The sequence below is a fragment of the Sitophilus oryzae genome, unplaced genomic scaffold (genome assembly GCF_002938485.1).
Source record: "Sitophilus oryzae breed Bouriz unplaced genomic scaffold, Soryzae_2.0 scaffold_1185_pilon_pilon, whole genome shotgun sequence".
NCBI lineage: Eukaryota > Metazoa > Arthropoda > Insecta > Coleoptera > Curculionidae > Sitophilus > Sitophilus oryzae.
Window position 1 is genome coordinate 367,907 of NW_022145821.1, and position 19,957 is coordinate 387,863.

The 19,957-nt window shown below is 31.5% G+C and overlaps 1 protein-coding gene across 4 annotated transcripts in view; it reads right to left on the minus strand.

Annotated features, from left to right (window-relative positions):
• The window catches only part of LOC115891564 (hemicentin-1), a 602,580-nt gene that overhangs the window by 144,854 nt on the left and 437,769 nt on the right, over positions 1–19,957 (minus strand). For all 4 annotated transcript variants that reach the window (XM_030912053.1, XM_030912054.1, XM_030912055.1 and 1 more), the window contains one exon: positions 5,193–5,354. In XM_030912053.1, the coding sequence (XP_030767913.1) occupies positions 5,193–5,354 (162 nt within the window). The remainder of the gene's footprint in view (positions 1–5,192; positions 5,355–19,957) is intronic.

Sequence of the window (19,957 nt, forward strand, 5' to 3'; positions counted from 1 at the left end):
TTTTCCTAAACATCAAGGATAGCAGAATAAATCCGTGATGAAAAAACTCAAAATAGTTAATTTAACAAATAAATAAGTATAGAAAATGATTAAAACCGTAAACTATTAAAAACACAAATAAAGTGAAAACTATTTTTTTCAAATCAACGAAAACAGAGCCGTCAACATCAAAGAGAAAAAGTTTAAACAAAAAATCGATTATATCATTTAAGAAACTTTTTTTCTACATATTCTACTAGCATAGTTTAAGGGAAAGAGTAGTTGTTTGTTGCACTCTCGCAAATATTTTCTGCCAGTTTTTGCAATCTGTCGAATATCGGCAGATTGCAAAGCGTTTCAGTTGAATTCCGTCCGTCGAGCTGCGAGGTTCGAACGTTGCGTCCCTGCACAGAGACGGATTGACAAAAAAAGAGTGCCTTACTGTGTGCTGCTATTAATTGTAGTAATAATTCAAAAAATTGTTCTTTAAGTTTTTTTAGAACTTAAAAAAACTATCCATCGGATGAGTTTTTTTAAGTTCTCATTAGAAGAACTCATCCATCGGATGTAAATCGGCAAGCTGATAGTAATTATCAATAAACATTTAATTATATTTGTTTATCTTAGAAGCTGAGATATTATGTAATTAATTAAATGTTATTATTTTTTTAGCATGTAGGCAGATTTTAAAAATAGCTTTTTGGATATACAGGTTCAACAGTCTCAAATATGCGCATGAAAATATTTTTTGGTCCGGGGATTTGTCAAAAAATTTGTATTCCAATAATAATTTACGAGATAATTTATATAGATTGGTTTTTGAAACAATTTTAGAGTAAATATTTTGTACATCTAAAGTCTCCGCAAATTATTCATAATTTTTAATTGAAAGAATTTTATAATAGCATAATCTCTTATAAATTTAGTGGACTCTATTTTTTATGTTTTTTTTTATTTTATTTATTTTTTATTATAAGTGGTCGTAATATAACAATATCCAAAATATTATAGACAAAATATTGAGTTTATATTTGAGGGAAGAAAAGTGCCACACCTAGCTTTAAACCACCGTAAATATACAGGGTGGCCCATTAGTGCGAGGAAGTCCATTATCGTCGCCGTTGTCGAAGATGTGAAAAAAGTTTTATTCACATGTTTCAAGGTTTATAAAGGAGCGTATCCTAAAATATTTTGTTATATACAGGGTGTCTTAAAAAAATTATGGTAAAGTTAGTTTTACTTTGTTTTAAATTATTTTACATCATTCTATATACATTATTCTATATATAGGGTATTTTTTATGGCGTCACCAAAATCGGAATATTTAAAATGGAACATCTCAATTTTTGTAAATGCAACATTCTGAGTATTATTTTTCTGTCATATGCAGAATTAAAAAGTGAACATTTTGTTATTTAAAGTGTTTCTAAATTTTTAACGGTTTCGCAGATATTCACATATGGCTCTTTCAACAGTAAATCTTTATCAAAGCCACCTAATATGATCTTTGTCTGATATTTTATCGTTGAAAAACCCATATGTAATGAAATATAGAAAATATTTGCAAAACGGCTAAAAATTTAAGAACACTTTAAATACAAAAAATGTTTACCTTTTAATTATTCTACATCTGAAAGAAAAATAATATACAAGGTGTTGCATTTAAAAAAAAATGTGATACAACATTTTAAATATTACGATGTTGGTGACGCCATAAAAAATACCCTGTATATGATAAAGTAACTTTTTCTACACGAATTTATTCTGGTATCCTTAATGTTTAAGAAAACATAGCTAAGTATTAATAATGTTATATTCACTCTAGTTTTTTACCACTGTTCGTATATAATGTTTTTAACCAAAGTTTTAGTAAATAAGAAATAGAATGGCAACACCGCAGTGTGCTTTAAATAAAGACAGTGTACTATATGCAGAATTTTATACCGAATCTAGTTATCTACAGAAAATTAAACTTGTTTTAAATAAAAAAAAGTTGTAGAAAATCTCTGAAATAAATAATAATATAAAAATATGTCATTATATATTTTTCCGCATTTCTTCCCATCAGAAGATTTTTAAATACAGAAGAATTGTTATCTACACGAAATGTGAAAATCTCGGTGAAAATATTCTGTTTTCAAGCAAGTTACTCGATGATCATTTTTTTTTATTTTATTTTATTGTGAACTCATATTTTCCTAAATACATATCTGTGAAACTATGGCGAGTACCACGACTATACTTTGCCTAGTTAATAGACCACGACTATACAGCTACGGCAGTGGTCACGGAGGGCGAGAACAAGGTCATATAAAGTGGCAGAAAAAAAACAAAGGATTTGACAAGGAGTAAAGCTACTAGTTTCCTTATACTATGCTACTAGTATAGTAAACGAAATAAAATTAGTTAACAGTATCATTATTAGCTATATCAATTTAATAAGTTATCTTTTACCATTTGACCAGATGCTCGGTGACATCAGAAATTATTTCGCTTCTACTTTAGATAATTTACATTAATCTCTTTTATTGAATTATTTGCCATATTACCTTGGAGCTCAAATGCACTGACCACGACGGCCAGGTCGCTGCAACCACGGATATATTGCATATATAGATACGTTCAGATGAACGATCAGTTTCAGCAGGGCTGCCAGATCTAACGATTTTTTACGTTTTACAAATTAGAAAATACTGTTTTTAGAAATGTTAAAATATCCGAGTTAACTAAAAAGAAGTTCCTATTCATGAGCTTATTAAATAATGTTCGATTAAATAATGCATTTAAAATATTAATGGTAATTACAGTAGGGTAATTAGTATAGTTTTCACACATTGTAGAGGAAGAAAAAAAAAGATTATACGGGGCAGATCAAAAAGAAACTTTAAATATATTTTTTTTTTATTTTTTAACATCGAAACTCGAAGGTATAATAACAGGTATCATACCAACCATAAATAGAGTATGTCATATAAAAATGTTTTGAATACTTACTAGAATCGACCCTTCATAAAAAATGGACTAGATTTAAGTTTCCCTTTGATCCAGTTTTTGGTTTTTCTGCACGTCTGATAATCTGCACGTGTGCAAAAACTACACTAAAATACTATACATACTGGACCACCGTTGTAGTAACATAGGCAGAACCGGACGAATTAGCGTATACCCTTCCGCCGGATAAAAAGCATGCGAAAAAATGCGATAAAATAAAAATAGGTAGATATGTGATAAGAATGTTTCATAATTTGTATTTATTCGTGTTTTAATAGCCAAAACGAATACATAGATTCTCGCGACAGTTCTCGACAAGTAAAATAATGGATGTTTACGAAGTTCGTGAGAAAATTCAAATTGTATAATGGTATTTCCAAAATAGGTCTTATCGGGATATACAAACAATTTTTCCACAAACTTTTGTAAATAGGGCAATTGTATCTTTACCTACTATATCAAGAGTTATTAATAATTTTGGAACACATGGGTGCGTGTCCCCATAAAAACACAAGAAGCCTGATGTGTTGATTAATGAAGAACAGGAGTTAAAGCAAGTGTTTAACCGTTTAATTAGTGGATATGGAACTATTTTCTGGCCCGCTATATAACCAGATCTTTCTCCCAATGATTTCTTTTTGTGGGGTTATGTAAAACCCAAAGTGTATGGTCATAATAGGGCTAATAATCTGGATGAGCTTCAAGTAAAAATACGAGAGGCTTTCCAAACTATTAGCCCTAGTATGTTAGCCAATGTCAGACGGAGATTTTGCGACCGCCTAGGCTTCTGCCTAGCACAAGAAGGTGGTCTTTTTCAACACTTGTTATAACTTTTTTTTATTTAGAGTAATTACAGTTGAGGGTTGGAACCTTTGGTGTTACACAGTAAAATAAAAACACTAAATCACCACAATACACCAAAACACTTTTACTTTTACACTGGACGCGCGTTTCGCTAACCATGTTAGCATCATCAGCAGATGATTATAAACTAAAGTACAATCTACAAGTTGAGCGTTTATAGCGTACAGCTCAGTGGGCTCCGCCACTGGTGGCAACAACTTGCCAACCGAAGTGACTGCCAACTGAGCGTATTTATTTAGATTTCCGCCACTATGCAGTCAGTAGAGACTTGTTTAACTTGAATTATTATCTATACCGTTGATTCTCAACAATATGTTCTCTCGTAAATCTTGCGTTGCCGAACATATTGTTGATAATGAACATTGTATAGATCTTAATAATTTAAAATTAATTAAACAAGTCTCAAATTACAGGCAATTAGATGCATATGAAAGCATCAGAATTAATAAATGTAAAGATAGTATGAACAGAGTCAACGGTCCATTTCCTTCAAGTTCTTTGTTCCTACTACTCTAGTGCCGGAAATCTAACTGTTACGCTCAGTTGGCTCTGACTCGGATGGCTAGATTTTGCCACGCCCACTCGGTGCCCACTGAGCGAGTATATAAACGCTCAACTTGTAAATTGTACTTTAGTTTATAATCATCTGCTGATGATGCTAACATGGTTAGCGAAACGCGCGTCCAGTGTAAAAGTAAAAGTGTTTTGGTGTATTGTGGTGATTTAGTGTTTTTATTTTGATTTAGAGTAATATTTTCGTTTTTTTTGCGTTTAGAGAATTTATTTATTTTTAGTTTTGGCTTGTAAATACACTCAAATAATAAAGATTTAAGTATTTTTATTTTAAATGTTACCTTAAGTGAAGGTAAACACTTAAAATGAAAATAATAAATACTCGGCACTCCTCGCGTTGTATTCCTAGTCTGTCACGACCGACCCGTCCAAGCACAATTGTAACTGCGTACTGCCTGACTAGCCGGCAGTGAATCTCGAGTACGCACGCAAATTGGGTACACGTAAATTCGTCCGGCAACTTGCTATGTTACTAGTAGCCTGGTTTTCTCTGTTTAATACTATATAATATTGAAAATTTTGCGTTGAATTTGACGGATTTCATCTGAAAAATCATTAATTTGGAAGAAAAGCGACAACAAACGACAGAAAATAATATTTTAGTGCAGTCTACTGGTTGCAGTGACCAGCCAACGGCCAGGCTTGGTCGTGGTCGTTAGTGCGCGTTGTTTCATTTGATTTAATGCGGTAGCAGCGACCTGGTCGTCAGTGCGTTTGAGCCCTTATTCAAAATATTAACTTTTTTTTTCCATTTTTGTTAACTGTATTTTCAAAACCCAACTTACCGTGTACATCTATTTTAACCCACTGTAGGATCGGTTCGTCTAGGGCTTCGCTCTCGACCTTACAAATAAACTGGGCGTTCAGATCGCCTCTGGTCAGCGTCAGCTGTAGTTTCGATCTGCCGGTTCCCACGCCATCTCCCGCATCGTTGGCCGTGTACTGAGCTGTAACAAAAGAAAAATAAATATTCGGTACATTCCTGCGTTTTTTGTTTATAACATTTACCACATAAAAAGGGTTTTAAAGGTAGAATGTTATATTGATTAAAGGAGTAAAGTAAAGATTCAAGGCCGTGTTACACGAGATAGCGAGACACAGCCTTCGGCTTAGGAATACGTAGATAGTGACGCGACGTGTTTTATTTTACGCGTATAAAAGTACTTGTTACATGTAAAAAACTATTTTTTATGCGTATAAAACTATTTGTTACATATAAAAAACTATTTGTGATACGTAAAAAAAACTATTTGTTACGCGCAAAAAATTATCTTTGGCATTTATTACTTTTTCAACATTTCAAACTACACTTTTTCAAAGATGTCCTTCAAATCGTTAATTTAACGTTTGTAAGAAGTTTCACTTCAAATATGCGCACATAGTGCACAAAAAAAATTTGGATTCATGTATCTAAATAATTTTCAGCGTTACAGTGTTTCTGCATTATTTCGAATGTAGCAGAAGCCAGCCAGCTTTGTTACTTTAACAAACAACAAAGATTTGAGCAATTTTATAACAAACTGAAATAAATATATATTTTTATCTTCCTGTGTGATATCTAATCGGTATACAGGATGTTCCAGGCTAAGCGTGCATTATAAGTTTCTAGTGAACCACAATATCTAGATCGGAGATTGTTTACACATCATTGTTTTACAACGAGATCTGTCGATTAAAAATATTTTCAATATGGCGGCACTTCCGGAAATAGGTACCGGAAGTTGTCAGCAACTTTCTTATTTTAAATAGGTATCCCCATTTTTTATTACATACTTAAATTCTCTGTAAAATTTTATGAATATTGATGTTAAACACTCTATACCTACATTAACCGTTTTTGCGAGAAAAAAAAATATTTAAAATTTTTGGACAAAAAAGGTACCTGTCAAAAAAAGTTGTATAGCCTAAAAGTCAAATTTAGTGATTACCACGGCTACTGTGACATAAAGAGAAGACATGTAGCTATCTATTTCAAAAATTAAATTGTTTAAATGTCAAACAATAATGGCAGTAGCTGTCATGGAATTGAGAGAAACCCACTATTTATATTGCACCAGTGAATAGGTTTTTCAATTCGTTACTTTTTAACTATACATGTTCCTATACCTAAAATAAATCGTTTTTAAGTTATTTAAGATTTAGTTTGAAAACGTGTATTTTTCTTGATTTTATCTAGTTTCCTTTGACATTAAATGTCAAACAGTCAGACAATTTATTTCCATCTGTCAGAAAACGAATTATTTGAATTTCCTATATCATAAATACTGCCTGCCCCCCTTAAGAGTTTAAAAAGTGTATTTATAAAAATATATCTCGTATTTTCGCTCTTTAGTGATATCTAATAGTTGATATTACTAATTATTAATAATATACTTAATAGACTATACACATATCTTTGACAGGCAATTTTTTTCGTCTAAAAATTTTTAATATTTTTTTTCTCAAAAACGGTTAATGTTAGGTACAGAGTGTTTGATATAAAAATTCATAAAATTTTGCAAATAATTTAAGTATGTAATGAAAAATGGGGGTAAACCATTTAAAATAAGAAAGTTGCTGTCAACTTGTTGTATTTCCGGATGTGCCGCCATATTGAAAATATTTTTAATCGATAGACTCGTTATAAAACAGTGATGTGCAAAAAATCTCCGATCTAGATATTGTAGTTCTCTAGAAACTTCTAATCTACGCTCAGCCTGGGACACCTTGTATATAGATAATCAAATATATCGATTTTTGCTATCCTATAACCCAAATTTGTATCCTATATATTCCTATATGCCTATGTTTTTCTTAGTAGTAGTTTTCACTCTTCCCATACTTTTCTTGTGATTTTGGTGAATATCAAATGTTAAAACTGCTTTTCAATCCCGGCGCCACAAATTTATTTCAAATCCTAATATTGGTCCTTAAAATATCTTAAAAAAATTGTTTATTTTTTTAAAATTGATGACTTCTAACGGACGAACGAAGCACTTTTGAATAGAGGTAAATTGTATCCAATGAACTTATTAATTCCAAAAATACGCAGTAGTGCTATGTCCACGGACTATTGGGACACCCTGTATATTAAAAAATACCAAAAATTAGACCAGAAAGGCTCTTAGCTATAATAGAACTGGTATTGCAAACGAACTAGGGAGAAGATTGCAATGTAAGAATGCATTAAAATACAATTAAAAATAATATCAAAGACCAAAAAAAATATATACTTATTTTATAATTTTACATCTCTTATACAGGGTTGTTCACCACATAGGACACGGAGTATTGTAACTAAACCATTAGATTTTTACAAATTGTACGTTTTGGGTTCGTTGAAGGACTATTAGAGCTACAATTTAAAAATATTTTTACAAGATACAGTGTGTCCCAAATGTGTAAAAAATATTATAGTTGTATTTTTTTAAATAGAACTCCCTGTATATTATTCTATTTTCAGATTCGACGATTAAAATAAAGGTAAATTTGATTAAGGTTTATCACACTTAAACCTTACCGTTTTTGAAATATTTTCAATTTTATAAAATTGCAGTAAAAATGTTAAGGCTTCATTTCTCCAAGGGTATCAAAGTTTTTAATACTAAATATTTACTGAAGATTATTTATTGATCAGATATTGTGTTGCAATAATAAAAATTTTACTACCTTATACAGAGTGTCCAAAAATTTATATTAAATAATTACTAGCTTTAAACGGCAACAACTTGTTTAATTTAAATGGAACACCCTATATATTTTACGTGAATCAGATGCACAATGTAATTGTCTATCAAATTGTATTGTTCCATTTTTTACCCATCTCCTCAAGTTTTCATAGAAAATGCATTTTCTTATAATTTAGACTTCATTTATCACCCATGGAATATTGACATTTTAGCTTATTTTTAAAGATGTAACAAATTTTCAAAGGGTACAGATACTAATATTGTCGATATAGTTCGCTTATTTAATTAAAAAAAAAATAAAAAACTGTTTAAATACTTTTTGTTACAGAGGACCAATTAATATGATCCCAGTATTTAAACTACATTAATTGACTGTTTACGGTGTAGTAATAATTGCTCCAAATACTAAAAAACTGAATTTTGTGTGTGTATTAAACAGTGTGGTAAAAAGTAACACCTTATAAATTTTATTCCATTTATTGCCGAATGCTTATTTATAAAAACAGACACATTCATTTTCATAACTTATTATTATATTGATTTCTGAGCCAAATCCACATTTATTTAGAATAATTTATTAATTAAAACAATTTAAGTTTTGGTGTTTTTGGTAGGAAATAATGGTGGTATATTTAATTGGTATACTCTTTTACAAAGATTTAAATAGTTTTTTTATGCCAATGGGCTTGCAATATTTACCACCTGTACATTTTGTACATATTATGGTGCTATAAAAAAATCTGAAATGCAATATTCCATGGGTATAGTGATAAATGAGGTCTAAATTATAAGAAAATGCATTTTCTACGAAAACTTGAAGAGATGGGTAAATAATGGTATAATACAATTTGATAGACAATTACATTGTGCATCTGATTCACGTAAAATATATAGGGTGGTCCATTTAAATTAAACAAGTTATTGCCGTTTAAAGCTAGTAATTATTTAATATAAATTTTTGGACACTCTGTATAAGGTAGTAAAATTTTTATTATTGCATCACAACACAATATCTGATCAATAAATAATCTTCAGTAAATATTTAGTATTAAAAACTTTGATACCCTTGGAGAAATGAAGCCTTAACATTTTTATTGCAATTTTATAAAATTGAAAATATTTCAAAAACGGTAAGGTTTAAGTGTGATAAACCTTAATCAAATTTACCTTTATTTCAATCGTAGAACCCAAAAATAGGATAATATACAGGGTGTTCCATTTAAAAAAATACAACTATAATATTTTTACTTATTTGGGACACTCTGTATCTTGTAAAAATATTTTTAAATTGTAGCTCTAATAGACCTTCAACGAACCCAAAACTTACAATTTGTAAAAATCTAATTGTTTAGCTACAATACTCCGTGTCGTATGTGCTGAACAACCCTGTATACTTAAAACGTTTTATAAACCATTCTGCCTCAGAAACTATTTTTAAATTTAATATAACTGCTACTTTTTCTCAAAAATATTCAGGTCACGGTATATTAACGTGTATGAAAAAAGTCCAGTGCCAACAGTAACACATTCGGCAAATCTGTCATTGTAAATCTGCAAATACGCGCGCACCTGCACGAGAGCTGAAGCCCCAGATGCGTTCATTAAAATTCAAATACTCATTCGACATGCGAGCGACTGCTGCTGGGCATTCCCGTCACGTCGCCAGCTCTTATTTTTTCATTCCGCTTGGCGCTTAGGCAATTCATTCTTTTCATCGAGAAAGGCATCTAGAAATCGTCGATAGCGATTGCTGCCATAGGCGTATGTACAGGGTGGCTCGAATTCGACGCTCATCATTGGGATTTCGGAAACCGTAAGAGATACAGGATCGGTTAAATGGAGGCAAAGTTACGCAATTTGATGCTCAATAAATGCCGTATTGGATTTTTATTTTTTTTTGCATAAAATATTCTGGTGATGGAATTTTCTGTACGAAACGTCGGCAAATATCAAAGTGACTATATATAGTGTTTTAAGAGTGATGAAAGGATTTAATTAAATTGAAAAAAAATCATGTCCGTATTTAAAAAAATTAAGTTGATGATGGTCGCCAGAAGGCGAAATGTCAGAGTCAATATTTAATCACACAGAGTTATAGAGCAGAAAAAGTTGCCATGAAAATTTGTTTTTCATTTTAAGTTATCTTAACAAATAAAGCCAGGAAAAAATAGAAAACAAAATTGAAAATTCCGTTTTTTTTTCGAATATATTCGGAAGTATTCGGAAATTTTCAAAATGCAATACGGCATTTTATTGAGCATCAAATTGCGCAACTTTGCCTCCATTTAACCGATCCTGTATCTCTTACGGTTTCCGAAATCCCAATGATGAGCGTCGAATTCGAGCCACCCTGTACAGGGTAACTCAGGCTTCCAAAAAACTTCTATATTGGGTTTCTGGTTTGTGATTTTTATTTCTATTTTTTAGAGGGGGCAATAATGAGGCACATTTTAAAAATATTTTTGTAAACATACCGATTGATTTATGCATATTTTCAAACTAAAGTTGTATATTTTTAAATAGAATAAAATCACAAGAAATAAAATATAAAAAAAATATTTTCATTTAAATAAATAAAGATTTGAATCTGATAATTATATACATTACCGAACATCTGTATACACTTGTCGCTGACCCACAGCTGACCCCGTATAAGATATTATATAATGGATAAAAGTAAAAAACACTGGCATATGCGGAATGTGCATAATTTAATAAGGTCTGATACACCTTTTTTTAGCAAATGTATATAATATTTTACTTGATATTTTAAATAATAAATGAACGAAATAAACATTTATTTCTGTTGCATTTTATATTTCTAAACCTGTAATAAATTTAAATATGACTTAAACACTACATGTATATTAAATTTAGCTTTGGGACTTAAGCTGAACATCGATAAAACTAAAATCATGTGCACTCCCCCGAAAGATCACAACAATGCTATAAAAATCGCAGAAGAACTATTGGAATATGTAACGGAATTGAATTACCTCGGCAGTGTGATTTCGGTAAAGGTCAATTTCGACTCTGAAATTCAGCACAGGATTAGCAGCGTCTCAAGAGCATTCTGGAAATTAAAAGACAGGGTTTTCTACAATCATGACTTGAGCACAAAAACAAAACTTGCAGTGTACTGAGCAATAATAATTACCACCATGTTATATGGAAGCGAAACCTGGGTGCCGTACCGCCGACACATGAACGCATTAAACAAGTTGCAACAGAGACATCTTAGACAACTCTTAAGAATAAAATGGTTCCATCATGTCTCAAACGCATCGGTCCTTGAAAAAGCTAACTGAGAGGGTATTGAAGTCATGATTACACAGTACCGCTTAAGATGGGCCAGTCACGTATGCAGAATGCAAGAAAACCGCATACCAAAATCTCTGCTTTACGATGAGCTTGTAGACGGTAAGAGGAGGCCGGGTGGACAACTCAAAAGGTACAAGGATATTTTCGACGAAAACCTAAAGGGAATTAACAAGCAGAATGAGTGGGAAGAAGCTCACAATATAACGGAATGTAGAAGAACTGTAAAGTCAGTTAACAGCGACAACCAAAAAGAAAAGAGGCAACAAAGCAATGACATTTTTGAATGTCTGGAGTGCGGTTGACAGATAACATCACGTATCGGGCTTTTCAGTCACAGAAAAGCTCATGAAAGAAAACGCCTTGCGTGACCATCTTCTGATGCGTGTCAAATACTCGTCAGCGAGTAATAGCAGTACGTACTTTACTTTACTTTTTCGTATCCGGATTATATTATAGTTTATTAACCCAGTAATGGGGCTACGTCCAATGCTTCCCGTTTAGCCAGCCATAGGTCATCGAGGGTTCATCTGTGGAGGCACGCAGGACATTGAAGAAGATGTTCCATGTCCTGAAAGGCGCCGCAGTCGCATTTGTCGTCATTTCTGTCCAGCAAACCCCATTTGATCAAATTGGATTTTACTGGGGCCACCCCAGTTCTGATTCGGTTGAGCATTCTCCAGGTTTTCCAGTCGCTAGAAACACCATTTGGTGGGTCCTCTTTAAGGGGGTAGTGGGAGGGAGGTCCATCCAGGGGGTGGCTTAGGAAACGGCGTCTGGATTTAAGTCTACCTGTGCCGCACTTTTGGCCAAAAATTGAGTGACGAGCATCAAAGGTTTGTTTTAACTTCTCAGTATGTTCATGAGCTTTTCTGCGTAAATCGGGGCTTGTAAAACCTGCGGCCTTGTAAAGGTTTTCTAAGGGGGTGGGTTTCATACAACCTGACACTATTCTGCATGTTTCATTCAGACTCATGTTCACCTTTTTTGCATGGACAGATCTACACCACACTGGGCAGGCATATTCTGCAGTTGAAAAACACAGAGCTTGAGCAGAAGTTCTGACCACGGTAGGTTTGGCTTCCCATTTACTATTGGTCAGCTTCCTTATAAGGGAATTTGGTGCTTCTACTTTTTTGCGTGGTTTTTCGCAGTGATATTTGTAAGTCAATGCTCTATCCAGCACGACGCCAAGATAGGCTTATCTGTGTGTTCTAGTAGTGTCCCGTCCCATGTAACATTAAGTCTGCGGGTCGCCTGTCTCGAATTGAGGTGGAATGCACTCACTTTAGTTTTGGTGGGGTTGGGTTTTAAAGAATTCTTTTTGTAATAGGTTGACATTGTTTTTAGGGCGCTTTCTAGTTTCTCCTCGATATCTTCGAACCCTTTGCCTTCAACTGTTATTGCTAGGTCATCTGCATATGCAAAGGTTCTAGTGTTATCCTGGAATAGGTTGGTCATTTGTATATATGTTGAGAAGAATTGGTGCCAGCACGCTTCCTTGTGCCAACCCATTCTTCTGGTTTCGCCATCGACTCTTTTTGCCTTCGAGCGTCACGAAAAACTACCTGTTTTGGAGCAAGGATTCGAGTATCTTGACTAGGTGGTAATCTTTCAAGGTCTCATTGGCTTTATGCAGTAATATCTTGTGGTTTACCGTGTCATAGGCGGAACTTAGGTCGACTAGGGCCAGCCCTGTGATATGTTTATTCTCAAAACCCTCCTCGATATGTTCTGTCAATGCGAGGATTTGACTGGTGCAGGACTTTCCAGGTCTGAATCCTGCCTGTTGTGGAATCAGCTTTGAATCGACGGTCTTCTCTATTCTGTAGAGGATTAGTCTTTCGTAGAGCTTAAACAGATGGCAAAGGAGGGATATGGGTCGGTAGCTTTTCGGAGATTCTGGATCAGTATGTATGTATGTATGTATATTAAATTTATCAATACATATCCGGTTTTTGGCAGTTTACATTATATTTTTTTAATAGAAAACCATTGTATAAACGACAGAGAATTGCTATCTAAAAATATTAAGAATCCATTTGCTTAAACAATATGTAAATGATAAGAATTTTCATATAAATAAAAACAAGAAAACAATTACAATTACTTCCGCCGGCATATCATCAACCAGCTTTATTTAATAAAAATAATAAATTTGATACCTATAGATCAACTTGTTCTACTAATGACACAATTCAAAGATAATATAGGCGGTTGAAGTTTAAGGCTTGCCATACTACTTTCCAACTATACAGACGGTTCTAGCATATTAGTATAACCGCAGCTTATTTATTGTAGACAATTGACTGACGATCATTTCATGAAACTCTGCGTACATAGCTAGATATTCGCTTATTTGATGTTACGTAACAAAACAAATTCTGGGAGCTCTATTGAAGCTTCCTTTATAAAAATTATTGAGACTCGTGCTCTGACTTACTGCATGTGTGCTAAAGCATCTAGCGAAGTCGGCGGGCTGTTAACTAAATAACTAAATAATTAACCTAGGGGTATAACTGTACCTTGCTTCTTCCAACGCGTATAAATGCTAGAAATGGATGAATTTAATTAGAATATTATTAAGAAAGATATCAGAAATGGAAATACGTATTATTATTCAACTTCTTATTTATACAAATTTATGAATAAATTACAAATTATCTACGTAAAATAGATTATAAAGAAAATATATTCGCGTGGATGCCATGGTCGATTTTAACATACTTACCGAGCTATAAATCAGAATTCTAAATCTTGAAATAAATATTTTTATTTTCCAGTGATTTTAAATGTTCTATACAGCACAAATCCCTTTAAGATAAACGCATATTTTATTCAAAATAGCCCTTTTCGCTCTGATTTTCCCTTTTCCTAAACCCTTAACGAGGGTTATCTGAGTTTCGGCAGTAATTAACAAAAGAACGGGCCCGATAAGGATCCATAATTTATTTCTTTACAGTCAAACTGAGACATTTACGTTTTCGCAAGAAATTATCTAATGCGAATGATGTGATAATTTGTAGAGAATTGGCATTATATTATATCCTAATTTTAAATAAAATTTAACTTTTTATTTTAAGCTATAGGATTCATTGTAAAAATGTAGCATTTTTATTTAAATGTTCGTACCTAAAAATCAAGATATTAGTTTACAATTCTCTGTTTTTTTCTCAGGTAAGATTTCACAGACGATGACAGAAAATAAGCAGATGACGTCCATATACCAATCCAGTTATTTTACTAATAAAAGTTTCTATTAATTTTTAAGTTAACTATGGACAGGGTGTCCCACTTAAGCTGGATACAAGCCAATATCTTGATTGTTTGTTGATCGATCTTTTTCATTTTAGGCAGGTGGCTATATGGCTAGAAGACGTACATTTTGCCCACGGTAAGAAATGCGATACCTCATAGACGTACGTTTTAATGTGGTTTGATATTTTTCGAGTCAAGGGTAAACTACCCTTAGGACAGTATTTATTTCAAATCTGATAAATTATATTGAATCCTCCTTACCTAAGATACTTAAGTTCTAATTTTTATAAATATCGATACAGGGTGTGTCATTAAAATAAGACATTTTTATTTTTATTATTATTTCTTTAAGTACTTACGACGCCACTGGATAAACAACTGGTTTATTGTCAATAACCAATTATATCCAATTATCAATTAATAATCCATTTAAGCTTGGTCGAAGACGTTGACTTTTAGTTCGTTATAGTTGTATAAATCTTTGTTTAGAGCTCTTGTTTATATATTCTTAAAGTTGCTCAACCGACTAGACAAAATGTGCTGCCAACTGGAGGACAAATCGTGAACCTTTCGGGGCGGAGTCAAAAATATCCATTATTTTCGTCATTTTCCTCAGAGTAATGTAATAATATAGCCCCGGGTTTCTGCGAACTTTAATAGTGATCAGCTGATTAAGAAATTTAAACAAAACTTTTATTTTATTGTAAATTGTGGATTATTTTTGCCTGTTATTTTGAGAATTCTAAACCGTATTAACTAAGAAATTATTATTTCGATATGTTGGTACATTATTTATAATAATTTATGATAATGCTAATTGCTGTTAATTAATATTTAAAAAAAGTTACATACCTATTTTAATTTGATTTAATGTAGGTTTATAAAAGAATCATTTCATTCTTAGATTATTTTATTCTAAATTGAGTGCTTTACGAATTTTACGGTATTTTTTTTTGAAAACATAAAACTTTTTACATTTTTGATGCCCACTAATTGGTATGGTATTATTGGTATAGAAGTTAGCCAAGAAAGAAAACAATTGGCTATAACTTGTAATTTTTCGAAAAAAACATATTATACCTATATCGCTGAAAAACTTAAAAAATGGCGCTTTTTATGAAGTCATGGCCAACTATGGTTTCCATTTAACTAAAAAATATAATATTTGTGTCATATGTCAAAAATGACAGGCTTTAGAAAAAAAAACAGAAAACGCAAACTCATTAGGTATGTGATTATCTACAACTTTTATCTGAAAACTTTTTGTCTAAAATACCGTATGATCGAATAAAAACGGCGTCAGCGATGGCTATGAAATGACGATCGATGATATTTCCCATATAATTTTACACATAAAATGACAGCGATCTTCATTTCATAGCCATCGTTGACGCCGTTTTTATTCGATCATACGGTAGATTATAATGGAATTAGAGACAAGCTTTAAAATAGCCAAAATTTGTTTTATTCGAAATATCTAGTAAGTCTTGAACTTTCTTCATTCTTTCACCATTTAACCGACTCTCTATATCCAGTAGTTTCCGAGATACCCATAGAGCATATCGTAGGAAACTCACCCTGTATAGTAATTAGAAACTGTTAATATTATTTGACTAGATTAATTTGATTAATAAGACTCGATTAATTCAATTTAAAATAAATTTGATCAGATTTTTTTTTCGTATATTCTACTACCAGAAAACCAAAATTATATGATAACGCACTTTTGATATAGTGTATCTATCACAATACTTAATAGAATTACTACAATTAAAAGAAAAACAAAAAGAAAAAATACCCAAATACCTTCACCTACTACTCATCTACAAAATAAACTAATATAATCTCTTGTAAAAACACTACACAACTACTTCTTGTATTCTAAACTGAAAAAATTATCAAACTTACTAATTAATCAAACAAACAGAAAAAAAAATTATCCCTTCACCTACTACTTAACTACAAAATATAAACTATATAAACACTACTAAACTATTTCTGGTATTCTACACTAAACATTATAATTAAACTTAATAAAATTAATCTAATTTTACACTACAACCACTACCCGACAAATTCCGCAAGGCCGACGAGGCCGATGCTTTTCACTGATAAGAAAAAAAAATGTTTGTTTAGATAATTTTCGAGATATTTTTTCTTTCTGAATGCACATTTTTAAAGTATTTCATATTCTTTGTCCGCTTGATCTATTATACTGGTCGCACGTATCGAAGTTCTGTTTCTTCTAGTTTTAAAAAATGTTCTTATTTCTTTGTAGTTACAAAGTTTGTAGTACTTTGTAGTTTTAAAACTAGAAGAAACAGAACTTCGATACGTGCGACCAGTATAATAGATCAAGCGGACAAAGAATATAAAATACTTTAAAAATGTGCATTCAGAAAGAAAAAATATCTCGAAAATTATCTAAACAAAATTTTTTTTTCTTATCAGTGAAAAGCATCGGCCTCGTCGGCCTTGCGGAATTTGTCGGGGATTTACAATGGTCGAATTTTATAATTACCAGCTTTTATAGCATATCTAATAGACAAAAAGTATCTGGTCGATTAGTAACCAATTGGCACAGTCCGAAAATTATCGATTTTTATTTTCTCTGTTTTTATTGGTCGCTTCAAAATTCAGAGTAACAAAAAATATTTTTCTGTAGTAAAAGACCGTGAAATACGCCCCGCCATCTGGTGCTTTACATCCATAAACGTCTTAGGTTGCGCTACTTTAAAAATTCATATACAAGGTTAGAGCATATTTTTAAAAGTTAATAGTGATTGTTTTAAATAACTATTTGTATTTTTTTAAATATTCCTCAATAAAACGAATAAAAATCATATTTCAGATTTCATTGAAAACTGAGTTTTTAAATCATTCTGTAATTGATTTTATTCATTTGTATTAGCAAACTTAAAAAACAATTTTTTAAAGTAAACAAAATAAATTGAAAATATTTAGTTTTTTGTATCGTATCTTAATTATTATGGAAGCTATCTGAAAACTTAAATCGATTATTAATTAATAATTGGTTATTGTTAATAAACCAGTTGTTTATCCATTGGCGTCGTAAGTAATTAAAAAAATAATAATAAAAATAAAAATGTATTTATCAAAATTAGAACTTAAATATCTTGGGTAAGGAGGATTCAATATAATTTATCAGATTTGAAATACATACTGTCGAAATCGACAAAATATCAAGAGACAACTTTTAATCGGCATTAAACTTTTTACACTATTGGGCTAACAAGAGAAAAAGAAGGTCAGTGGCGTACATGCTTTTTTAAAAATAATATTCCAGTGATAATCCATATGCACGTCCCTGGAGAATATGTCGACACTTTTTTAGATTTAAAATATGTCGCATTTATAGTAACTTTTACCTACAAAATTTTATTCGAAACGCTAAAAGTACTTGAAAGAAAATTATAATAAATCGAATAAATATTAAAAATTTAACACACTGTAACTACGAAATAAAGTATAATCGGATCTATGTTGATATGAAAAATATCAACTTATTTTTACGTGAGAGTCCCCACGAGAGATGGCACATGGTTTTTGGAAAATCCTGTATATTTTCAGGGGCGACTGTTATTTTATTATCAAAATATAATATTTATTTCGGAGAAAACGTAAAACGAGTAGAGCATTTACAAAAGCCGTGAAAAAATTGCCCTCTTCGGCATACTCCCCTTATGACACGGTAACAGGACCGGATATATCTTGTTTCAAAGTTGGGAAATATAATTGCCAAGATTTTTCTCTTTTAGATATCCCCTTTTATCCCTTCGCAGTTACTCTTTGATGTAGTTCGGGAGTGCTTGTAATGAAATTGGGGAAATAAAGTCATCAATTTGGCAAACGCCCTCGGTAGGCACTTCATTTTTGACAGTCGAATCACTTTGTTTAGGCCGAGGTTTATCCGTTTAATTTCTATTCGGTGGATCAGATACTATTAAAAGAAATATTCTACAATGTGGATGGGTGTTTTGCTACTAAAACAAAAATCGAAAGTTGTTCTTTTTGTAAAATGTTTTTTACTGCCCTACAATCCAAATCTAAATCAGCTTGTCAATGGCATTTTTTTCGAAGAAGAGAAATTATCTAAGCAACAAAAAACAATGTTTATAGTTTATATCAAATAAATTTTTAGTCACGTGATTAAGCTTGACCGGCACAGCGTTGCCCACTTTTACATATTTTCTTTTAATCAAAATCAAAATATTTTAGGAAACAAAAATAAATTAATTATAAATATATAAACAGTTATTATTTATGCTTGCTTCATTCACGTTATCGTAGATTGAGCTAAGAAGGCTTAGGTAGGGTATATACAGGGTTGTTCACCACATACGACACGGAGTATTGTAACTAAACGACTAGATTTTTACAAATTGTAAGTTTTGGGTTAGTTGAAGGACTATTAGAGCTACAATTTAAAAATATTTTTACAAGATACAGAGTGTCCCAAATAAATAAAAAATATCAAAGTGTGTAAATTAAATGGAACACCCTGTATATTATTACATTTTTAGTTTCTACGATTAAAATAAAGGTAAATTTGATTAAGGTTTATTATACTTAAACCTTACCGTTTTTGAAATATTTTCAATTTTGTGAAATTGCAGTATAAATTTTAAGGCTTAATTTCTCCGAGGGTATCAAAGTTTTTAATACTAAATATTTACTGAAGTTTATTTATTGATCAGTTATTGTGTTGCAATAATAAAAACTTTACTGCCTTATACAGAGTGTCTAAAAATTTATTTTAAATAATTAATAGCTATAAACGGCAATAACTTGTTTAATTTAAATGGCACACCCTGTATATTTTATGAGAATCAGATGCACAATTTAATTGTCTATGAAATTGTATTATACCATTTTTTACCTATCTCTTCAAGTTTCCGTAGAAAATGCATTTTCTTATAATTTAGAACTCATTTATCAATATATATATACCCATGGAATACTACATTTTAGATTATTTTTAAAGATGTACCAAATTTTTAAAGAGTATAGATACTAATATTCTCGATATAGTTTGTTTATTTCATTAAAAAATAAAAAAAACTGTTTAAGTATTTGTTAAAGTGGACCAGTTAGTATGATTCCAGTATTCAAACTACATTAATAGACTGTTTGCGTTGATTAATAATAATTGCTCCAAATACTAAAAAACTGAATTATGTATGTGTATTAGACAGTGTGGTAAAAAGTAACACCTTAAAAATAATGATATTTAATTTTTTGACAAATGCTTATTTATAACAACAGAGACGTTCATTTTCATAACT